The sequence below is a fragment of the Gekko japonicus genome, unplaced genomic scaffold (assembly GCF_001447785.1).
Source record: "Gekko japonicus isolate JY-2015 unplaced genomic scaffold, Gekko_japonicus_V1.1 scaffold366, whole genome shotgun sequence".
In the NCBI taxonomy this organism is placed as follows: domain Eukaryota; kingdom Metazoa; phylum Chordata; class Lepidosauria; order Squamata; family Gekkonidae; genus Gekko; species Gekko japonicus.
The window spans coordinates 652,988-670,225 of record NW_015159721.1 but is presented as its reverse complement, the minus strand read 5'-3'; the positions used below and the strand labels follow the sequence as shown (position 1 = coordinate 670,225).

The window sequence follows — 17,238 nt, the reverse complement described above, 5'->3', positions numbered from 1 at the left end:
CTACAAAGATAGCTCAAGATGGGTCCTTTTGACAGTTGGAATGCATGTGTTGTCCCTTTACCAGTTATAGAAGATGTACAATCAATCCCAGGGCCTATGAGCTGTGCACATGGTAGTCAGTAGTTATGTCTAAGCTGCCAAGGATAAGGGTGTTCCAGAGTTTAGGTTTTCTTTTGTTTCTGAAGTTTCTTCTTACCCACTGCAAAACATATTTACCTTTTGCGGAAGGAAAAGACAATGTTGTCCCATGCTTAAGAGAGAAAAAATTCAATTTCTAACAAAAAAATAATAGCCAATATTATACAAAGTGTTTTTATTTACAGATCAAATTATCTTCACAATAACCCCTCCCCAAACATGTAATTTTTCACATCGATAATGCAGGTAACAACTAAAAACACATTATTAGAAACAGCATTTTTGAACAAATGTGTATCCCAGAAATAGGACAAGTCTGCTTTCAGTTTTAAACTCTTTCCACTGTCCCCTATTGATTGCCAATTGACTGCGAAGTGGGATAAGTGGGCATTTTGTCATGAGTTCTTTCAGTAGCTTTTTTGGCTTGGTTTATAAATGTTGGGATTGCAGCAGTCACTTCCCAAATTCCCAGGTTTTGTATTGTCTGTACTTCAGAACTTTGAAGGACAGGAACAGAACACTTAAATTTTAACCATTTAAAAAACAAACAGAAGTAATAACTGTTCTGAAATAAACATGTGCTTAAATGATGAAACTCCACATTATTTCCCTTCAATTAAATTTGGATAGATAATGTCATCCACCTTTTAGAAACAGTAATTAATTGTCCTTGTATGTATATATTACTTAAGGACAGTCATCATGAGCTCCAACTGCCATTTGGAGCCAGTAGTCCAGGCTCCGAAAAATGACAAAGTTATATAAATTCTCTCCACCTCTCAGGAAACCATGTTCGCTTTCTCTCCACGAAACAGGGCTGTCAGCAAAGCCATGAACTACCAGAGATATCCATTCAGCCAACTTTGGTTCTTCGAAATAGCAGCTGCCAAGAGAGTCAAAGCAGCACCTTGTCATTAAACAAAGACTCGTAACATAAGTTAAAATGCTACTACTTAACTAGCAGCTTAAATCCTATGCATATTTATTTATTACATTTATACCCCACCCTCCCAGCCATGGCTGGCTCTGAAATAAGAGCATAAGAACGTAAGAGAAGCCAATGTTGGATCAGGCTAATGGCCCATCCAGTCCAACACTCTGTCACAAAGTGGCCAAAAATACCAGGTGCCATCAGGAGGTCCAGCAGTGGGGCCAGGACACTAGAAGCCCTCCCACTGTTGACCCCCCCAAGCACCAAGAATACAGAGCATCACCTGCCCCAGAGTCCCTATCCATACCTTGTGGCCAATAGCCACTGATGGACTTCTGCTCCATATATTTATCTAATTCCCTCTTGAAGCAGTCCATGCTTGTAGCCGCTAATAATTCCATGTGTTAATCACTCTTTGGGTGAAGAAGTACTTCCTTTTATCCGTTCTAACCCGACCGCTCAGCAATTTCATGGAGTGCCCACAAGTTCTTGTATTGTGAGAAAGGGAGAAAAGTACCTCTTTCTCTACCTGCTCTATCCCATGCATAATCTTATAATCTTTCTTCATAGGGAAAGTGTTCCAACCCTTTTATCATTCTAGTTGCCCTTTTCTGCACTTTCCCCAATGCTATAATATCCTTTTAAAGGTGTGGTGACCAAAACTGTACACAGTATTCCAAAAGAGGTCGCACCATTGATTTATATAGGGGCATTATCCATAAGAGCGTTCCGTGCGCCTTGGTCTTTAGTCATGCCGGCCACATGACCACGGAAATGTCTTCGGACAGCACTGGCTCTTTGGCTTTGAAACGGGGATGTGCACTGCAACCCTAGAGTCGGACTCGACTGGCTTTCGAGCAAGGGAACCTTTACCTTTATTATGATATTGGCTGATCTGTTTTCAATGCCCTTCCTAATAATCCCCAGCATAGCATTGGCCTTTATTATTGCAGTCACACACTGGCTCGACATATTCAGTGAGTGATCTACTACGACTCCAAGATCTCTCTCTTGGTCAGTCTCTGCCAGTTCAGACCCCATCAACGTGTATTTATAGTTAGGATTTTTGGCTCCGATGTGCATCACCTTGCACTTGGCCACATTGAACCCCATTTGCCACATTGATGCCCACTTGCCCATCCTCGACAGATCCCTTTGGAGTGCCTCACAATCCTCCCTGGTTTTCACTACCCTGAACAACTTCGTATTATCCACAAATCTAGCCACTTCACTGCTTACTCCCAACTCCAAATCATTGATGAAAAAGTTAAAAAGCATCGGACCGAGTACTGATTCCTTGTGGTACCCCATTGTTTACCACCTTCCACTGAGAAAATTTCCCATTTATACTCACGCTGTTTCCTATTAATTAGCCAGTTTTTGATCCACAAAAGGACTTGTTCTTTTATCCCATGATTTTTGAGCTTACTTAGGAGCCTTTGATGAGGAACTTTATCGAAAGCTTTCTAGAAGTCAAGGTAAACAATATCTATTGGGTCCCTCTTGTCCACATGTTTGTTCACCCCCTCAAAGAACACTAACTGGTTAGTGAGATAAGATCTTCCCTTAGAGAACCCATGCTGAGTCTACCTCAATAGTTTTCTACCTCAATAGTTTTCTTTCCACCACCTCACCTCTTGAGGCCTTCACAAAGCCTACTTTTATGTTGGAAAATAAAAAAGCTACTTATGAAACTTTATTAAACAAGACTAATGATTTAAAACCACTTTGAGACTCTATGAGAAATGAATATAGAACTTACATGGTGGGAGAATGTGCAATTACAGTCTAGGTTCGCCAAAGATAAAATAACGAAGTTTTATAATGGGAAAACAGATCTTGATAAAATTTGGCTGTCGACCTGATAAATTGATTCAAAAGTTATATAAAATTTTGTTCTATGATGTCACGCAGGAGGAAATAATCAAGCCATCAATGATAACATGGATGCAGGATATAGAACATAGTCTGGATATAGATAGATGTCTGGTCAAAAATATGGACAGCTGTCAAACTTTTAAGATCAACATCTTATAAAGAAAATATTTTAAAAATGTTCTATAGGTGGCACTGGTCACCAGATAAAGTGGCTAAATGCTATAAAGAGGTGTCAGGAAACTGTTGGAGATGTAAAAATAATGTGGGTACCTTTTTCCATATGTGGTGGCGGTGTGAAAAGATCTATACATTTTGGAAGGGTATTAAGCAGTTAATCACAGAGATTATGGGCATTGAATTGCAGCTAGTACCAGAAATCTATTTACTTAATATAATACCAGGGCTTTGACAGCAGTGCCTGGTAAGTCACACTTTACAGCAAGCTTAATTTAGTGAAGAAAAATTACTAGCATGCAAGAAGTTACAAGTAGGAAAGCATATAAAACCTGCTAAAATTATAGATCCAGGTGGGCAGCCGTGCCACTGGACTCAAAACTTTTTCCTCCAAAATTACGTCAAAATAAATAGTGCAAACAAGGTTTAGCACACAAAAGCATACTTCATTCAGAACTTGAGATTTCTAAGGCATACTTCTAGCTGCTGTTATACATTGTTCAGTTTGTACAACACACTGCTTACCATATTTGTTCCAATAAATGCATTATCTTCTCTGGAAGGATAAAGCCAGTTATCGTACACAACAAAACTTGGTCAACAAAGGTGCTTGGCTGAGGGCATGAATAGGTTGATAAGAAGCTAGAGGATGAGTTGTCTCTGCAAATAGAGGATAGACAAAATAAGAGAATCTGCAGGACTCTGGCACTGCAAAATGCTATTCGCTAAATAACAATTACTGCTTTAAAATCTGTGGATGAGGCAGTTAAAACAGTAAAGTGCTAAGCATTTTTTCCCTTTCACTGAGCACAATCCACAGGGCAATTCCCCTGTGCAAGCACCACTGCAGTCGCTGGGACCTGTGGATTTTGCCCTGTGGAATCTGCACAACACAGTGATGCTCTGAATAATTTCCTTACTTCTAAGAGCAATTTAGATGTGAAAGTCATCACCTAAACTCCACCAACAAAGTGTATAAAGAACAAGAAAAAAAATGTACTAAAAGTGTTAACACAGAATCTATATACTTACAAGCCAACACAGCTGACAATGGCACCTAGCCATTCAAAGAATTCCTGAGCACTGCATGCTACTTCTGGTTCCCCTTTCAGTTTATTATTCTCCAGCACTGGACACTGCACATTTCTTAATGTGCTGAATGTTACTGTTGGCTGCAAGGCCTGTATTTGGTATTTGGAAAAGTATGACATCAATGTTGATTCTTCTGACCCTTAAAAGCAAAAAATAAAATACATCCCAGATTTTAACCAAAAAACAAAACAAAACACTTCACAAAAGGATTTTGTTTCAAACTACTCCATCTCTTGTCTGTGAAGTAGCAGGATGAATGTAGCGAAATACTGTGCTGAAATGAAATCTTCCTGCACGCTGTTTCTCTATGTCATGCCAAATTCCTGTGACTTTCAACCTCCTCCTCCTCCCAGCTTTGCTTTGAGGAAACAAAGTACACTTTCAGGCCTGGTTAAACTACTGAGTGACCTCATTGAACCACATGGCCAAAATTTATGTAATCAACTTCATTATTAGAAGTTTAAGCTGAAAAAAATACATTTAAATTTGGCAGTTAGATAACATTGGCAAGGAATCTGTTTACTGAATGCTCATCACGGGAAAGGAAAATTAAAGGGCTCTGTTGGAGAAAAAAATACTGCAGAATAGCAACTACATAAACTCAGAATTCAAATGTCCTTCTTGCTTCAGCCACATTCTTTTTAAAGCTCATAACAACACTAATGTCACGATTTGCAAGATGTATACATTGTTGTAAATGAACTGATAGTCTCTTATACATTTTGAAAAATCCACATGTGCCTCCTTTTAATTTTTTAAAAAATAAATGCTACCCATATTCCATTATCTCATGTCTATTTAAGACTTTCAGCTGCTAATATGTACCACCATTACCAACAAATTAGTTTTCGTTCTTAAACTAAACACACAAGCAAGCAACCAGCCAATCAATCACTTAAAACTAAGTCTGGAGAGAGGCACATTGCCCACAGTGAGTTCTGGAGTTCTGCCAAATGAGAGGTTTCTCTGAACTACAGATCACCCTTCCTATGTAAAATTTACAAGCAGCTTAAATGCACAGATGTGCAGCCATATGTCTAATATCTAATTTTAATGTATTCCACAGTTTTGTTTCACATGCAGCCTGTTATTTACCTGTGTGGTGCCAAGCCAGCAGGAAGTCAAACTCTAGAGGCTTTTTCTCCTTCAGGGCCCAGATCACTCTCTTATTTTTCTTACTATCGGGACCAAAAGTTGGTTCCGTCAAGTCAACAGTAATAACTATTAATATGAATAAAGGAAATTTTAAAATAAGCATAGTATTAATAGATCTTAGTTATACAGATAGCTAGAAAAAATTGAACAAAAAATTAAGACACTTTATTAGCAATAGAAACTGTGATAAAATATCAGTGCGCATGTACCAGAGACATGGGATGGATATCTTAATCTGCATCAAAAGACACATCTAGAGAGTTCAACAGAAGAGCATTGTATTTGTGATGCACATGTCGGGGCTCACATGCATCCACAAGACATCAGTTACACACAGAGGGAATGGCTTCTGTGCACAGAACTCTTTTGCGGATCATGGTGAACATCTTCACCTTCACAACAGGTTTACAGAGTGATTCATGTTAACCTGAATCCAACTCTAATTTCATATCCCAGAAGCTCCATCCCCAGGAAACGCAGCTGAACTAGACAGTCAACTGAGCTATTTTCAAGTGAGCACTTACAAGAAATTCAAGCACCTAGAAAGATTTAATCCTATATGGTACATACACCATTCAGAAGAATACTTACTATATCTCATTCGTTTTTTACCAGAATACCGAGATGGATGGCCTTGCAAACCAAGTTCTTCATAAGTGTCTTTGTCCACTGATAAAATTAGTTTCCCTATGAGCAAAAATTATTTTAAATAAATTATATTTCCAGACACCAAGGATCCCATTGATTAAAATATGTAATAAAATGTTAATTTAGTAAACACATATGAGAAAATCCCATCCATTTCTTTAGCAGCTGTCCAGCACAAAGATAAGGAGTGACATCCAGCATGTTAAACACATGTAACTTAGAATTCAGTTTCAATCAATTCAGTTAATTTTTCTAATGATCACTGCTCATGTGAATATATTAGCTTTACACACAGCTTTACATGGTGCCACTGAATTCAGTGATGCTTAAAACTATAAAAATGTGAAAGGATTAACGTATGCGGCCGGAACATGATTCCATACCTGTGGGCAGCAAAGCAGCAGTATTGTCTTGATCGATTCTTGTATGATATGTAAGAGCGTAACATGATCCTAAAACACAAATACAAGCAACAAAGGTTCATACACCTTTTAATGCTACATCTCCTACAGAAAAGCCTGAGCTTCAAAGACACACTGCCAAGGCTTTTGATGCAAGAAGACAACGAATCAACGCTATCTAAAACCTTGAGAATTTTACATGGTATAAAATACTGGACTCCAAGTATGGAAAAACTGATAGCAGTTGCTTAATTTCTGCACATCGCTTTGTATGAGATTGTGGGACAATATATTTATCTCATTAAGTTTGCAATCATATCTACAGTAAGGGCTTAGGAACACCTAATGCTGCAAAAAGATTAAATCCTTTCTCAGCGCAGAAGTTGTATTGTTCTGAACTGGAATTTTGAACTGGGTGAAAAGGTGGCATAAAAATGTTATAAATAAAACATTTATTTTTTATTTTATTTATCTTTAGATTTGTATCCCGCCCTACCCCGAAGGCTATATAAAATAAATACATATAAATAAACCCAGTATTAAGTGCTAGCAACTCAGTAAGGATAATACTTTTTTTGTTTCTCTCTAGCAGCATATGTACTTAAAAAACCCAACACTGTTTTTTACTGCAGTTTCTCTTATACTTGCTTATCAGTTTCAGTTCTGGCTTACCTTTCTTCACAAATGTGTTAATAAATTCCTCTGTAACTAACTCATGCAGAGGTAAGTTCTTCACCAAGTAGTACTCCCCTAGACTTGTAACTGCACTTTGTAATGCTTCTGGAACTATTCCACAGTCAGGGATCAAAAAGGTCACCTGTTCAGAGAACATTTAGGACACAAATCAGACATTCTGCTCACTGACAATACAGCATAACTGGACCACAAAGTAACAGACAGAACACAGGAATGTGGTTTTTTTAAATGAAATAATATCCTCAAGGAGAGGTTACACATGAACAGTTCAAATATTGCCCTCCGGTTTGCATCTTTTTTATTTCCATTTTCTTTTTGTATCCAAGATACCTGAGAACAGATGTGTCATATAGGAATGTATCCTATTTTATCCTCACAGCAACTCTACATGGTAGAAGACCACACTGAGAAAGAGTGACTTGCATGCAGCATCCAGTGTCTTTTCTCAGTGAGCAAGTCCAACACACCATAACGGCTAGGCCACTCCAACTGTCCATGCATTAGAAGCCAGGGGTTCCTCTGCTTGACTAATTATGTGAATCATGTTTAGGACTACAGGGAACCTGAACCAAGGACTTTCCTGATAAATGCTACAAGAGACAAGCATATCTTCCGGCCACACTGGGGACAAACCATGCATCACAACCTCTCTTACTCTCTTACTCTCCTGAGCTATGCAAGGACTGAGAAAATGTGTGCTATGTATAAAACAAATGCCACAAGAGATTATCACAAGATGAAAAACATCAAAAGGGAGAGTGTGACAGGAACAATCAAGCCAGGGAAAATGAACAGATCAAAAGCAAGCTATTTTGAACTGAATGTTATTATTGTAGCTTGTTTCTACAGGGAAAGCATGTGATAACAAGTTCACAGTTCTACAAGGAAAGTGTGCATAACAAAGGAATGTGTGGTACGCCCACAGAGTTGATACACATGTCTTTGTTGTTCCCTTATTCCTTTCGTGTAAAGTGTCCATTGGATTGTTAAATCATTCTGGCAAAGAATGTTTTGATTCCTATAAGACAGGCAGCAGCAATGACATGCTAAAAACAGAGAAATAAAACAACAAAAGTGGTAGCATGCTAAGTCAGCACAAGGCTTCCGTCAGATACAGTAGCAGCTGTATTCGATCAAATAAAGGTCCAGCTCAGACCTGTATAATGCAGGATAGTGATAGAAGCAGAATGTGAGTGGGAATCCTTCTAGTGATCCCTGACTACCTTCCTTCTGTAGCTGCCTCCTTCCTGAGGCACTTGTCACTCCTGGTGTTACAGCTCAATCCAATAAATAAATAAATAAATTTCAAAACTGGAGATGGGAGCGGCACAAGAAAAAGAGACCACAAGAAGTGACCAACCAATGCCGTCTTGTAATGTCAGCCCCCCCCCCAGACAAACGTACACAAACTTGTCTATGCCAAGGATATTTCTCTCTCTCTTTTTTTAGGCTGCATCTCAACATAACTGCTCCTCATGGCAGCCTGCAAGAAAACAGACACAACCAGCAGCTGAAAACCATGTATGTCCCAAAAAGCAACTGTATGCCATTGACTTTTGTTAATGTTCAAAGGTTTTGAATAGTTAGGGGTACCAAATGTCCTCTTTTTTATTATCCATCCTCTTCTGGGCTCTTTTTTAAAAATGGTAAAAAGAATATTCCTAGTTTAGTAGCAATTGTCACAGCTTAAATAGTTAGGGGTATTTCAAATGAGGTTTGTCCTAGTGATTGCTTGTTTGAAGAAGTCAGTCGGGAAACATGTCCTCTTTTTTGCTTTTCAAAATATGTGTGAAGGATAATATTTGGGAAATCTCTGGGCCCAGCCTAGAGGCTGAGAACCCCATGGTCTGATAGCAAGCAGAAGTTTCACACAGGCAGAGGATTCACATTATAGACAAAAACTGCTATGCACTCAAGATTTGCTTCTTTGTAGACAAACGGGATGAACAGGACCTCTGAAGGCCAAGCAAGGGAGGTGGAACGGGCAAGAAGCACAGCAAAACATATATTGCTGATTAGTACAGAATGTATGAAGAAAGCTGAAATAATCATTAGCATGTGAAATTCAGGATAGGGCATCAGAAAGGGCATCTAAGGCAGCTGATGGGGCAGTACTATTAAAAAGGGGCAGGATCATTGAATTATTAGAAATGCATTTAAAGTGATTGCAAATGATGTAACGGGTCTTTCAGCTGAATAAAGGCTGTTTCTTCCTGCCCATTTTTTGTATGGGTCTTTGCCACTGGCAGGGGTTGAACTGGTGGAGGGGGACTTACCATACAGGGCTCCTACCACATATGGTAACCCTAGAATACTGTTGCTGAGGGTCCAGCACTGATAGAACTACACCACCACTGGATTAGATTGTTTTAATTCTGTTGTAACTATTTTAAGCCTACTGTACATTGCAGTCACGACATTTGCTGAGTTGACTTTGGTAACCCACCCTGAGCCCGCTTGCGGGCAGGATATAAATCAAAACAAAACAAACAAGCAAGCAAACATGGTACCGCAGTTAAGTACAAGGCTAAAATCTGAGTGCAACACACAGCTCAGTCATTCAGCCTAATGTACCTGGGAGGGAGTACTGTGAAATTAACGTGGGGGAGTGGTGTGGCCACCCTCCAGGCGGGGCCTGGAGGTCTCCCACTATCACAACTGATCTTCAGACAAAAAAGATCAGTTCCCAAGGAGAAAGCGGTTGCTTTGGATGGCAGACTCTGTAGCATTGTACCCTAACGAGCTCCCTTCCCTCCCCAGGCTCCACCCCCAAAATCCCCAGGTACTTCCCACCCCAGAACTGGGAACCCCAAGAGGAGCCAAAGAGTCACATGTGCACCTCTCTCTGAGCCGCAGGCACTAAAGCCTGTTTTTATATCTGCTCTCTGCTGTCTGATTGTGCGTTTATAGAAACTGTGCTTTTAAAACAAAGGGCGCCTCAGCGCCCCGGTGAGGCAAGGCACCGAGTGGGTGATAAACTGGCCCCTCGACCGACTCCTCCGCGACACACCACGCACCCCGCGGCCAGCCGCTGAGGGGAAAGCGAGGCGCGCGCGCGCTCCCTACCCGGCAGTTGAAGGCGTGGTCCCGCACGTGAGCCGCGTGGCGGGAGCGCTCGTGCCGCACGTGGCTCTTCTCGCAGACGAGCAGGTGACGGGGCGGCTCGCGGAGCCACCTCAGAGGAACGAACATGCCGGATTCGTCTTTCCCTTTCCGCGCGGCGCCGTTTTGCGGAAGCTGAAGTCGGCCAATGAGGGAAGCGAGAGGCGTTTTCGTCACAACTCCGTAAAGGAGGCGGAGTGGGACGGAGGAGGCCGGCGGGAGTCTGGAGCCTGCGTGCTGGCAGCTCGGGAAGGTTTGCCGCTCGTGTTCTGGCGACCTCGGTATTTTGGCAGACATGAAGTGATGGATTTTATGTGTTGTTGTTTTTAAAGAGAAAAGTGGAGTTCTGACTCCGGGCGTGGAGTGGATTTAGAGGTGTGGGTTAAAAAAAAAAAGGCAACAGAAAGTTTAGAAAAAGCGAGAGTCTGCTTTCCAATCTCATTAGGTGGAGCAGCACAGAGATGGTTGCAAACCCGGGCTTCAGCAACTCCAGTAGGAAATGAAAGGGGGGAAATAAGGCTGCCACTGTCATGGCTCACTTGGTACTATTTTAACGTTTTCGAGGTTGATACAAACTGATAATAAACACTGTTATAGCCAGTGTTCCCTCTAAACTGAGTTAGTGTGAGCTAGCTCACAGTTTTTTAGCCTCCAGCTCACAGATTTTTCTCCTAGCTCAGGAACTAATTTATGCAGTAGCCAAATCGCTCACTCACAACCTTAATGCCAGTAGTTCACAAAGGTCCCGTTCATACGCGGCGATTTGGGCCCAGTTGCGGGCCAGTTTGGGGGCGGATCAAAGCAGCGCGATCACACCACAACATCTGGGAAGCGTTCTGCTTCCGCCCCCAAACTGGCCCTTTCTGGGAAAACGCGCCTCAAGTTGACACCACCTACCTCGGTGGTTCAATGAGTAGACGCGCTGCACTCTGGGCGTCTGATCGCCGGCGCTCCCTTGCGCCGGCTCAACCCCGGCCCGGAGCCGAACTGCGCATGCTCCGACATGCGCAGTTCGGCCGCCCCCGGTTAGGGCTGTGTTTTCTCCCCGGCGTTTGATCGCACCGGGGAGAAACGGCGGCGCGGCCGGGGGATCCGTGAGATCCCGCCGCGCCGTGTCAACGTTGCCGCGGCTTTTAAAAGCCGCGCCTTCAAGCGCCTTTTCCCCTGCGGGTGGCAGGGGCCAAAGTAGAGTTTTTGCTCACAAGACTCCACAGCTTAGAGGGAACATTGGTTATATCCATCCAACAAGATCAACAAGTCATCACCCAAAGGGATTATGAAGAAGTTACTTTTGGGTTGATTAAAGCTAATTCAGCTTCTAGGACCAGTACAGAATTTATTTATTTATTTATTTATTTATTTCAACTTTCTATCCCGCTCACCCCCCCAAGGGGCTCTGAGCGGCTTACAATTCTAATTCCATGAATTCTAATTCTCAGAAGGGATGCCTCCCACTTTGTGCAAAACATAATGCTGCATAGAGTGGTCCCAAGTGCACAGGTGGAAACAGCCACATGAGAGACATCCTGGAAATGCAGTTATGTGGAACTGCCCCATATAATAAGCAGGCTCTGTAAAGCATTTGCTTAGGGTGATGTTCACTCTTATTAGCAGAAATCCCTCCTCTTGGTTGTTTTTGGTTTGCAATCAACCACTCCAGAGCTCATCATTAACAAAGTTGGCAGGCTGCATACATTCTTAAAAGCAGTTGGTAGAAGCATTTCAGGCTGCAGATCTGGGAATCCTGAAAGCTGGGTCAGTAAAAATGTATGTAGGCTGGGGTCACACGCTACTGAGACGGATGATAGGTGGATTTTCCGGGCGTGACCACACCGCAACATCTGGGAAGCGTAGAGCTCCCATGGCGAACCCGAGGCTTCCCGCCGAAGATGCGGAGTTAAAAACTAGTACCTCCGAGGTACTAGTTTCCGGAAACCGCGGGGCAAGGGCTGGCGTCTGATCGCGTTTCCGGTGGTAGTCCGTGGCATCCGGCGCACGCCCATGTCTCGTCGCAAACTGGTTCCCCCCCCAAGTCTCCACAGGATGCGCACAAGACCCAAAGGCGCATGCGCACAAAGAGGAAAGCAAAAGTTCCGTTGCTTTGCAAAATCGTGCATGCCGTTGGTGAGATCGCGCCGCTTCTTTGCTGCGCTGCAGGATTGTCGTGTGATCACCACGGGACCTCAATGGGACCTGTGATCGGGCGGCTGCGCGTTATTTTGCTCCGGGCCAAACTGCCACCCCCACCCCCGCATTTTATGGCCCGTGTGACCGGGACCGTACTTTATTTATATCTTGCCTTTCTCCCCAGTGGGGACCTAAAGGGGCTTACACTGTTTTCATCTCCTTTTTATCCTCAGAACAACCCTGTGAGGTAGGTTAGGCTGAGAGTGTGTGACTGGCCCAAGGTCATCCAGCAAGCTTCCGTGACAGGAGCAGGGATTCAAATCTGGGTTCCCCAGATCCTAATATGACACTTTAACCACTCCCCCATACTGGTTCTCAATAAAAGACTTCCTTTAGCTATAAAACTAGTACACTCAGGAGAGGGCTGGAATCTTTCTCCCTGGCGCACTGGCTTTCTACTTGAAAGCTGCCCCATAGATACAGTTGGGCTACTGGGGGTTCTGCCTCCTTCCTTAAAGGGCCAGCCCCACAAGATTTTTTTAGAAGAATTGGGGGGCATCCCCCACCCCCTGCTTCTTCTCAAAAGCCTTTAAAGGGATCCTTTAAATGCTTTTGAGAAGAAGCGCGCGTGTGTGTGTGTGGCATGCGCCCTTCTCCCTCCCCTCCATCTGATCTGCGAGCCACATGCTCCCCGCCAATCAGGTGAAGGGCCCTTTAAATCTTGCAGGAGGGAGGGAGAGGGGTGGCTGCCGGCAGTTGGGCTTGGGGGCAGATTGGAGCTGACATAAAACTAATGGCAGTCCCACCAGAAATTTTTTTGCCCCACAAGTCACAAAATCCTAGCTACAGGCCTGCTTGAAAAGAATTTTAATGTGGGCAAACCAATTCAAAATAATATAGCTCTTCTACATCTGAGCTGGATAGTCCAGGACTCGTGCTAACTGCGTTTATAGATTTGATCTATGCAGTTGCGTTTCAGGTTGTCTCTTTTCTGCCCACACTGGGTAGCTGCTACTCTGAGTGATTCATACCTCTGTGGCTCTTGGGGCTCTCATGATACAGAAGAAGTACACAGAAGGGTATATTTCTTCCATATGGAGCCTCTTCGTTGCTCCTTCTCATCATAAATCACTTGACCACCCATTGTGATTGTAAACTTTCTAGTAATGCATCACTTCTGTGCTCTGTACAGCACTAAATGCATGTTAAATATTGTAGTAGCTAACTAGCAGTAGTCTAACAACATGCTGAACACTGCTCAAGCACTTTAATTAATGACAATGTTTTGAAGAGGTGGTGTGGTGTGGTGGCGAGACTGAATGTAGGTACAAGAACATTTCTGAAAATGTTGAATTCATAGAGGAGAAAAATTTTTCCCCCAAGGGAAACCGAAATATATGTAATAATTAAATTTCCTATCAAATTTATTTTACTCTTTAACAATATAAAATACATCATTAATTACAAAGCATATAAAATTTACTGCTTGGCAGTTTAATGAAATTGGAAAGTATAAGTGCCTTTACTGCAAGTTACAAACATACAGAGTACCTGAGAGAGAATGAACTTCAAACTACTGCAGCCTGTGCTACCTTAGCACACATCTTAATTGTTGCCAACTGAGAGGTAGGAAAAAATATTAGAAAACAAATGTTTTAGTAAAAAAAAAAAGAGCAAGCTTTGAATAGAAATATGTAGTCACAAATAGGTCTACCAGAGGGTTTGGGTATCGAGTTAAATTTTATAACATTGAAAACACTGAACTGTTTAATATGTTATTATCAAACACATTATAGCATAATCCTTGTTGCAAAAATTATTCATATTTAAACAATAAATATATTTTTGTAAATATGTATATGTATAAAGTGTGCACAGGAATTACTTATATCTAACTAATTCTAATAACTAGAATTATAATGATTATAATTAATTATCAATATAATTATTAATTAATTTATTATTAATATAACTATTAATTTATTATTAATATAATTATTAATTCTAATAGGTGCTGCGGTGGCTCAAGTGGTTAAGACGCTGAACTGCAGGCTGTGGAAGGTCAGTAGTTCAGCAGTTTGAGACCCGAGTTGCCGCATGACGGAGTGAGCTCCCGTCTCTAGTTCCAGCTCTTGCCAACCTAGCAGTTCGAAAGCAAGAAATGCAGGCTGTGGAAGGCCGGTAGTTCAGCAGTTTGAGACAGTGGGAAGGTAACAGCGTTCCGTGCGCCTTGGTGTTTAGTCATGCCGGCCACATGACCACGGAAATGTCTTCGGACAGCGCTGGCTCTTTGGCTTTGAAATGGAGATGAGCACCGCAACCCTAGAGTTGGATTCGATTAGCTTTCGAACAAGGGAACCTTTTCATTTAAATAGGTACCACTTCGGTGGGAAGGTAACAGCATTCCGTGCGCCTTGGTGTTTAGTCATGGTGGCCACATGACCACGGAAACGTCTTCGGACAGCGCTGGCTCTTTGGCTTTGAAACAGAGATGAGCACCGCAACCCTAGAGTCGGACTCGACTGGCTTTTGAGCAAGGGAACCTTTACCTTTACCTTTTAAAACTAATTCTGAGCCTAGGCTAGCCAGATCTCATCAGATCTCAGAAGCTAAGCAGGGTCAGCCCCGGCTAGTATTTGCATGGGAGACTTCCAAGGAAGCCCATGGTCGCGACACAGAGGCAGGCAATGGCAAACGATTTCTGAATGTTTCTTGCCTTGAAAACCCTATGGGTCACCATAAATCCACCACACCAATTAATTCTGAAATGGTCCCAGGATGTGGATGTACAGAGAAGGGTGATTTTCCTGCAAACCTGGGGCAGCCACCAAAATCCAAAAAGAAAGACAGTGAGGAGAGTTACAATTCCGCCAGAAGGAGAAGTCTGACTGAGACCTAACAAAACCTCACAAGATCATGATTGGCCGTGTGGGGGTGCCTAGCAACCCCATCAGAATAGGAGGCTTTCAGCCTTGAAAGCTGTGGCCAGGAGGTAAGAAGTGAGCAAACAGTGAGGGTGGTGGGAAAAGGAGAGCACGGGAAATGGTGTGTGTGTGTGTGTGTAAAAAGTTGCAAAATGACTGGGGAAAGGGAAGGGGAAATGTGCAGGGGGGCTGGAAAGGGGGAGCAAAAATGGCAAGGGTGGCAGTTGGGTGAAAAAACAATTCACAATTTTTTCCAAGCCTTCACATCTTTATTCAGATTTCCACTCAAATTCGCTAGATGGCTTTGTTGGAGGAACTTTCAGCCTAACCCACTTCAATGTTTTGTCAGAACAAAATAAGATTATATAGCACTCCATGCTTTTCAGAAGAAGACGCAGAATCAAAATCTTGACAAATAATTCTCCAGCTTTCCATTATTTTGTGAGCTCTTCAGAAGTGACATCCCTCATCAATGTTCCTTTTATACTGGGCTAAGGAATGCTTGCCCAGTAGAGCAAAACATTTCAGGCAATTATATCCTAACTGTGCCTGAAAATCACACTAAATGTTTGTGTTGCCAAGTAACAGGTACAGATATTTACATAGACAACAAAAGGTAATACTTTGTTTTCATGGAACAGCTCAACAGAAGACATAGGAAATATATTAAAAATAAAGCTATCTCTATTATTCGTTCCTTTATACTTTCTGTGTACAAAACACTGCAAATTTTGCCGCATTTATCGTCACAGCAATCTTGTGAGATAGATGTGTTAGTTGTAGTTCAAAAAGTCGCTTACAGGGAATCCTAAGTAACACCCTTCTAAACCCATTGACTTAGAAGGGTGTAGCTGTGTTTAGGATTGAACCGTTGCTGAGCTTTAATGTTAAGCAAAGATACCAATGTGGGTTCCTCAGCTTCGTAAAGTACATTTTCATAAAGCAGAAAAGTAAACAGCTGTCACCCTGCAGCCATCACTCTTCCTATTCTCATTGTTTTTGACAACTGTTCCCTCCTCCTCCTCCTACTGGGAACAACTCTGCTTCTTATCAGCATGTTTGACTGACCTTGGGTGGCCAGAATGAGTAACCTGAGAGAATCCCCTTCCCACCCCAGAAAGGGGTAAATTTGTGGCTTCAGTCTGCTCCAGGAGCCCTACATCTTGGGCTAGCTACCCAATTTCGACCAGTGTTGCTGAGACAGTGAAGGAAGACAGCATCAGAGGACAGTGTCCTTATGGTATGGAGCACCAGTCTTCAGTAGGGTTCTTGCTTTCCTGTACTCAACAGGTTTTTAGATGGCTGTTCTTTGGTGATGGTGGTTTATTTCTTTTAAGAAAGTGATTGAGTGGGTAGTGACAGAGCAACTTCAGGTTTTCTGTGTAATTCCTCTGCTCTTGACCTATTCAGTCTGGTTTCAGGCCTGCCTATGAGACAGAAACAGCCTTGATTGCTCTGGTAGAGTTTGCAGATTGATAAGGGGAATCCTTCCCTTTTAGTCCTGATCTCTTGATTGTCCTTGACACAGTCAATTGTCTGGTACTGTTAGAGCCTGGAGAAAAGAACAGGACTGGGAAAGAGGTTTAGGTCTTTTTTTTATCAAGATGGATTCAAAAGCCTGACACTGGAGATTCGGAATCTGCAGCATGGAATTTATCCTGCAGGGTTACTCGGGGACCCATGCTTCAGCCTTTTTATAAGATTCCAGAATGAGATTGTCTGATGCTTTTTAACAGGATGTCATCAATATGTTGTGACAGGAAGTTGCCATCCCTGTCCCAGGCTAGTGACTAGATTCTGTGGCTAAGGTGACTGTTACGTATGTACATACATGCCTGAGCTTCGTCTGTTCAACCATCTAAGGCTGGTATCGTAAATAGTACATTCTGATTGGCTACTCTGTGCAGTAGACCAATCAGAACCCAAGAGAGGTTCTGGAGGGACCTGAGTTCATTGGTCCTTATGTTGATAT

At 42.4% G+C, this 17,238-nt stretch overlaps 1 protein-coding gene across 1 annotated transcript; it reads right to left on the bottom strand.

Annotated features, from left to right (window-relative positions):
- Positions 1–350: 350 nt before the first annotated feature.
- On the bottom strand, positions 351–10,512 carry RPP40 (ribonuclease P/MRP 40kDa subunit). Its single transcript, XM_015420857.1, has 8 exons — positions 10,180–10,512; positions 7,090–7,234; positions 6,400–6,468; positions 5,960–6,055; positions 5,309–5,434; positions 4,154–4,352; positions 3,647–3,781; positions 351–1,021 (listed from the first exon to the last, which is right to left on the bottom strand). The coding sequence occupies exons 1-8, from the start codon at positions 10,510–10,512 to the stop codon at positions 826–828; spliced, it is 1,299 nt and encodes a 432-aa protein (XP_015276343.1). The 3' UTR covers positions 351–825.
- Positions 10,513–17,238: the final 6,726 nt, after the last annotated feature.

Coding starts and splice junctions, on each gene's coding strand:
- RPP40 (XM_015420857.1), bottom strand. CDS start 10,512: ATGTCTGCCAAAATACCGAGGTCGCCAGAACACGAGCGGCAAACCTTC. Junction 6,469..7,089: donor TAACACATTTGTGAAGAAAG/GTAAGCCAGAAC, acceptor TTTGTGTTTTAG/GATCATGTTACGCTCTTACA. Junction 1,022..3,646: donor CATTTATTGGAACAAATATG/GTAAGCAGTGTG, acceptor CTCTCTTGGCAG/CTGCTATTTCGAAGAACCAA.